This window comes from Lycium ferocissimum, chromosome 4 (assembly GCF_029784015.1).
Source record: "Lycium ferocissimum isolate CSIRO_LF1 chromosome 4, AGI_CSIRO_Lferr_CH_V1, whole genome shotgun sequence".
Lineage (NCBI taxonomy): Eukaryota > Viridiplantae > Streptophyta > Magnoliopsida > Solanales > Solanaceae > Lycium > Lycium ferocissimum.
The window spans coordinates 38,149,029-38,155,782 of record NC_081345.1 but is presented as its reverse complement, the minus strand read 5'-3'; the positions used below and the strand labels follow the sequence as shown (position 1 = coordinate 38,155,782).

The window sequence follows — 6,754 nt, the reverse complement described above, 5'->3', positions numbered from 1 at the left end:
TCCAACAACCCAACAAATACTCCAATCCACCCGAAATGGTCCCCAAACCCGAGAACCTCAACTCTAACACATTTCTCGGTTTCAAATCATAATTTACTCCAACAATCCATGCTTTAATCATGTCATTTCCATAAACATAAAAATTACACTAAATACACAAAATCTTCCAAAACAGACCACAACACTTACAATACCAATTCGAATCATTAAACTCTTATTTCCAACATAGAATCTACATAACAACAACAACCAAAACTCTAAGAAAGATTGATTCATTTCTTGCACACATGAAGGGCCTTATTCGGCCAACATAACAACATACACACTTCATGATTTTTATTCATTTCAACACACCACAATAACCAAACACACTACATAGAAGTCACGCACCACTTTTAACAACACACACACACATGCACGGCCAATTTCCATACTCATGGCCTCAACTTCAATCACCAAATTTCCATGAATTTCATCCATATGAACACACAACAACACCCATAAACCTTCCATAACTCATAAAACATAATTAGGATTTACCTTTCTTCACAAATCCTCAACTTGTCCAAAGTTGGCCAAGGATGAAAACGAACAATCCAACGCTTGAAACAACAACTCCACGTTATCAAGCACCCTCCAATTAGTAGATTTGCTTAGAAGAAATAATTTTGGAAGGCTTAATCTTGGTCTTGATTTTTTTGGAACTATGGCCGAATGGGAGGTTTTTTTGCTCTCAAAGGTTCTTGATTTTTCTAGGTGATGAAAATGATGAAGAAATGGTCCCTTTGAGTCATCCTTTTATTACAACTAATGGCCAACCATGTGGCCATGGCCCATCCACCAAGAGTGGCCGGCCACATATTCTTTGTTCCCAATAATTTCCAACTTTCAAGACTTCCCTTTTGGTCCCAAATTTTTCAAAATGTTCCCATGCCAATAATATCATACACACTTAGGTCTCACGACAAAATCGGAGGTCAAACGTCTCGACTTCGTATCCCGGAATGGTCTTAACCCTAACTTTTCGTAGTTAACCCGAGTCGTCCCGTCGTTCAAAATACGGGATGTAACAGAATGCCAGGAACTTATAGTACTTTTGATGAAATCCTGTAAAGGAAATTAAAATCTCTGTAACATATATATTGACAAGTTCATTCCTCATCTTGTGTTCCACAACCAACTTGAGAATCTGACTTCTATGAACGTTGAAAACATTATTGGCCACACATATCCATGTATGGAATTGAACTACCACCATATTCTGCTTGCAATTTAATACTCTAACGGTCTTTATGCAAACAAGTGGATAGTAATAGGACCTAATGACACCACGCTTCGTGAAACCCAAACAACAATAAACCCAAACAAGGAGAGGATCAAATGACCGACAGTTTTAGATTACCAAAACTATAAGGGCGAAATGCATCGGATGCTTAACATTTAAAGGAAACTGGGGGAATAAAGGTCCAAATTTCAAACGACTTGTTAACTGTATATTCAAATACCCAAACCATACAGGTTTACCTGTTGCATTTTGATCATAAGTGCATCGATCTTTACTTGGATCCTTTAGCCAACTTGTATATCCATGTGTGCACGCTCCTCTTCTAGTTTCCTTTGCAACTTAGAAGCCACTTGTTCTTCTAATTTTCTATGCAACTCAGCAGCCATTTATTCACGTTTTTCTTGCAATTTTCTTTCCATTTCCGCTTGCATCTCTTGGTGCATACTTTCTACCGCAACAACTCTTTTCTGCAGGCTTCTTTCCGTACCCTTTCCACAAACATAGCCAATTCGATCACCAAGTACAGTGTTTAAAACCTCATCTGCACTCATTAGATGCTCATTTTCTTCAGATTGTTGTTGAGCCACAATTTCCTGGAGCTGGCCCTGCAATTATGCATAACAGTTTATACTATAAAATAGGAAGCATATAACAAAATAATATTTTTCATATAGCATAATTCATCCTAAGTAGTGATCCTCCAAGAATCACAAGAGCTTGCAACACAACACACATGTTCTAGCATACCACTAGCTTTAAATTTATCCTAAAATAAATATGTAAAGCTATTGAAAGTAAATAAAACGTGTGACACAGAAGTCTATATAACATAGAAAGTAAGTTGTTACCTTAACCTTCAACCACATCGCTTCTCCATGTTTTGTAATTATTGCCAGCCAATTACCATCTCTGAACGAGATGTTGCTCCACATAATCAAGCCACAATAATTAACAATATCATATATCCCACAATGTCATCTGGAATGACAATGGGAATATTACTTCTGTGCTTAGTTTTCATGTCCTCATGTAAAGATTTGTATCTTCCTCTGCCTTTCTTAGATTTGTTGTGCGAAACTGTGAAGCAAAAGAATCCACATGAACCCTTGTTAATTAACTGTTGTCACTACTATTACCACTAAATAGGATCACTTTAAGCATTTCAAATACCCTTCCTTTATACCACTTCAATCAACTATCTTGATGCCAAAAAAGCAGACGATAAGATATATCTTAAATGTTAGCCAAAAAATGAAGGATTTTTATCTTTGTTTCCCAGGAAGTATTGCTCAGTTGTAAACCGGCCACAAAAGTTTTCTCACGTCTTCGTATTGCTCCAAGAAATGCCAACTGAAATCATAATTCAATTTCAATAGAGAACTGAAATGCCAACTGATTAAAATCATAATTCAATTTCAAGTTTAACCAGTAGTAAGCCAAACAGTAATAGCTCTTAGGTTCCTTCAATCAATTGGCCTCAGGAACCACTGATTCTATTCTAACCTTCCAAGGACCCGTTTGGCCTTATAAACTTTTCTCTCTTTTACGAAATAGTGAATAATTTTTCACTTTATTTGAAAATTAGTATTTGGCCATGAAAATTCCAAATCTAACTTGAAGCTATTATTTCAAATTTGAAAAACAACTTATAACATGTTTCCTAACTCGCTTTTCAGTTTTGATGTTGTATTTCAAATTTAAAAAGTACATCCAAAATAACATTATTCCAAATATACTTAGCAAAAAAATATAACCAAACACAACTCCATCTTTAACTCCAACTCCATAAATTCCAAATAAAGTGAAAAACATTTGGAATCTATGGCCAAACGCCTACTAAGAAATTAAACAGTAAGAACAAGTTACAAGTCTTCTATGGGTTTATAGTGGTGGCTTCAATTTCTGATTTTTCAAGCTCTAATGTAGCATTGAATCCGAATTCATTTCCCGGAACAAACGATGATTTTAGTTCATCTGCACTTTGAGTAGTACTAATCTTGTTATCCTTCACTGTTAAATTCTCCTTCTTCACATAATCAGCAAGTGTTGAAGTAACAATTTCTCGTATTACAAATTTCGTAACTCGTTCTTCACCAAGTATCTGCAACATAAAATCCCTAGGAACCTTTGATGTTTTCCCTCCTTTTGCCCTACGGAATCCTGGTACAGGTGGCGCTGATTTTGCTAAATTCGCCAAAACTTTTTCGAAAACTATTTTCGTGTCTTCCTCTGTTACATCTACTCTTACTCGTATCTTGTCAGCATCTTGGGATTCAACTGATATTTTTGCATTTTTAACGGTTATTAAAGACTCATCATCAGCAATATCTGCCTCGAAACTTGAACCAGCTGCACATATTGGTTTGACCAAATATCTTAGGCTTCTTTGCGAGAATATACAGTGGTTTGATAATCCCTGATTAGTAATTGTTGTTGCAGGGTAAATGGCCACGTGGCTGGACAACACGTTCTTGGGAACAGTGCTGATGATACTATGTTGAGATTTGATAAACAGCTGGCGGGAGGGTGATGCCGCCATTGCAGTGGTCATCGTCATTGCCATGGTGAGAGCCTTTAACTTCTACAGTATTTTTCTTGCAAATGTGAGAAGGAAACCAAAAATTCAAAGATAAGATGATGTAGGGCGTTTGATTTTGGACCGGCCGAAAATCGCGTGACCCCTTTGATAAAATTGCACAAACTGTCCTTCAAATGGGCTGATGTTTAATTTTTAACGGGTCATTCGCATAAATACAAACTGTCCTTCAAATGGGCTGATCTTTAATTTTTAACCGGTCATTCGCACAAATGGCCTATTTCGGGGGCGGTCTTTAATTTTTGTGCCTTAAATTGCTGGTCTTTAATTTTTTTTCCTTAAACACTTTAAGTGGCTGAAAATATCGTGAGATTCAGGGTTCAAACCCCAGTAGAGTATTAAAACAAAAAAAAAGGCAAGGCATGATTTCATAGCAAATGATGTCTATACGGGCAAAAATTATGTCTTAAAAAAGCATAACTTCTGCAGTCTCATAGGAGAGTAAAAAAAAAAAAAACGTAAGACAAGATTTCTTTACAAACTATGCCTCTTTGGGTTAAAATTATGCCTTAAGCCATATTTCTGTAGAAATTAAGTTATTCTACAGAACTATACCTTAAGGCATAGTTTCTATATATAAGGCATAACTTTACCCTTTGTAGAAGTTATCCCATAAGGCATAGTTTCTATTACCCCTTGTTTGGCATAATTCTGTAGGATACTACAGAAGTTATCATAAATATTGCCTTGCGACATTGTTTTTTTTTTGTTTCTTTGTTTTTTTTTGCTTTTAACTCTGCTGGGGTTTGAAGACGAATCTCTAGTTTCATAAACGCGCGAATAATGGTACTTTGGGCCACAAATTTTCATTAAATGAGAAGTAAGGACAAAAATCAAAGCCCACCGCTTTGAGGGAGATTAAAGACCAGTCCATATGAAGGGCAATCCGTGCAAATTTTGATTTTTAACCTTTGCCAATTGAACCTATGCTTAGTTGGGGACGAAACGACATAAATTGTTCTTTAACTATGATGGTAGGTTAAAAATAGTCCCTTAACTATACACATAAGAGTTTTGGTCCTTTAAGTTTGCCACGAGTTAATAAAAATGGTCCCTAATAAAAATGGTCCCTTAAGTATGCACTTAATAGTTTTGGTCTTTTAAGTTTGCCAAAAGTTAACACTCTAAGTTTCTGGCAAAATATCCATCAAAACACTGTTTGTTAGATTTGATGGAAGCTATGAAAAAAAAGGGACATAAGCGAGACATTTAGAGGTACACATTACTAAAAAAAAAGCCAAATGCCTCGAGATAAAATGGATAGACGACTGTCAGTTATACGAAAAAAATCTAGGAAAAACCAACACACTTGATAATGTCAGAAAATAGTTCCCCGGAACGCAAAAACCGACGGTTTCTCTCAGTTAAAATTGAGGGAGTCCACTAGACTTGATTTTTATTGAAAATTCATGTATAAAACTAAATACTTCCATTGTAGTGGTTTTTTTTAACAAAAATAGTTTTCGCGCATTTTTGCCCAAAAATAACCGACGGACGTCTGCTCATTTTTGAGAAAAATAAAATTTAAAATTTAAAAAAGTATTGACTTTCTAATAGTGTCCCTCTATTTTATCCGACAATTGTTAACTTGTAGCAAACTTAAAGGATCAAAACTGTTAATTACATAATTAAGGGACTATTTGGAACCCACCTTCATAAGGAACCATTTATGTCGTTTTCTCCTTAGTTGGGCATAAGTTTCATGGTTTTAAGGTCAACGTCATGCGGGTCGTAATTCTATTACTCTCTTTGTTTTACTTTGTTTGTCTGGTTTTAACTTGACACAGATCTTAAAAAAGCATAGAAGACTTTTGAACATGTACCAAAAATATCCTTTAGTCTTGTATTCCCTTCGTTCATTTTGACTTATGTTGTATTGACTTGGCACACCCCTTAAGGAGCCATAAATAGAATGACAAATTCATTATGTCACCCCTAATTATGACCAAGTCATGTAATGAATGTAATCGATCAAAAATATTTTAAATGTTGTGTAGCCACTAATATTTCTTGAAGTTTTTCAAGCTGGACAAATAAAAATGGACAAGTAATTTTAGTATACAGGATAACTAAAAATAGACAGAGAGAGTAGAATTAAACATGTCATGTGGAAAGTTGGAATTAAGGTGTTGCCAAAAAAGAAAATATACGTTCTTTTTGAAACTGACAAAAAAGGCAGTAAGACAAATAAATTGAAACGGAAGAAATATGATGCAAAAATATAAATTTATGCCTGCAAAAAAAACAAAAGTTAAAGACCAAAGACAAGATAGGGACAGAGGTTCAAATGACCCGAGCCAAGGAAAGCCCATATTTCTTGTTATGACAAATATACCCTTAGGAAACTAATTAAATACCGTCCAGAGTCCAGACCATTTAAACCTTCAATTCCAACTCCATTTTCGCAAACCTTCCCCTTCCTCCAGATTCTTCCTTTTCCGATCATATCTCTCCACTACTCTCAGCATTGTTCTAGAAGCTTCGTCGTGCTCTCTAGTTACACTTGTTGCTTTTTCGTGGACTCTGTTTTACGTGCGTTTCACAAGTATGATGGATCTTGAGTCGGATAAACAACAAGTATTGTGTAGGTGGACAACTAGGTAAAAGATAATTAAACTATGATAAAAATTGAGTGTAATGGAGAGAGATGCGATTAATACACATGTGGAGTAATTGAGTTGTGTTTGTATTGTGTTGAGCCCTAGCTTTGGCTTTTAAAGGAACAAGTTAATGTAGCAAATTTAGTCATTGTTCGTTACTAATTCAGGATTGTCGTAGGTGGACAACTAGGTATAAGATTAATAAAATTATGATAAAAAATGGAAAGAGATGATGTTTAATGATAATTGAGTTGTGTTTGTATTGTGTTGAGC

At 35.4% G+C, this 6,754-nt stretch overlaps 2 protein-coding genes across 2 annotated transcripts; both read right to left on the bottom strand.

Annotated features, from left to right (window-relative positions):
- Positions 1 to 1,076: 1,076 nt before the first annotated feature.
- Positions 1,077 to 2,269, bottom strand: LOC132052758 (uncharacterized). Its single transcript, XM_059444436.1, has 2 exons — positions 2,134 to 2,269; positions 1,077 to 1,890 (listed from the first exon to the last, which is right to left on the bottom strand). The coding sequence occupies exons 1-2, from the start codon at positions 2,215 to 2,217 to the stop codon at positions 1,672 to 1,674; spliced, it is 303 nt and encodes a 100-aa protein (XP_059300419.1). The 5' UTR covers positions 2,218 to 2,269; the 3' UTR covers positions 1,077 to 1,671.
- A 617-nt stretch (positions 2,270 to 2,886) lies between these two features.
- Positions 2,887 to 3,934, bottom strand: LOC132052757 (uncharacterized). Its single transcript, XM_059444435.1, has one exon. The coding sequence runs from the start codon at positions 3,846 to 3,848 to the stop codon at positions 3,159 to 3,161; it is 690 nt and encodes a 229-aa protein (XP_059300418.1). The 5' UTR covers positions 3,849 to 3,934; the 3' UTR covers positions 2,887 to 3,158.
- Between the last annotated feature and the right edge of the window lie 2,820 nt (positions 3,935 to 6,754).

Excerpts from the sequence above, each read along its gene's own strand:
- LOC132052758 (XM_059444436.1), bottom strand. The coding sequence starts at position 2,217 with ATGTGGAGCAACATCTCGTTCAGAGATGGTAATTGGCTGGCAATAATT. Across the intron at positions 1,891-2,133 it reads CGATGTGGTTGAAGGTTAAG|GGCCAGCTCCAGGAAATTGT; the intron begins GTAACAACTTAC and ends GCATAATTGCAG.
- LOC132052757 (XM_059444435.1), bottom strand. The coding sequence starts at position 3,848 with ATGGCAATGACGATGACCACTGCAATGGCGGCATCACCCTCCCGCCAG.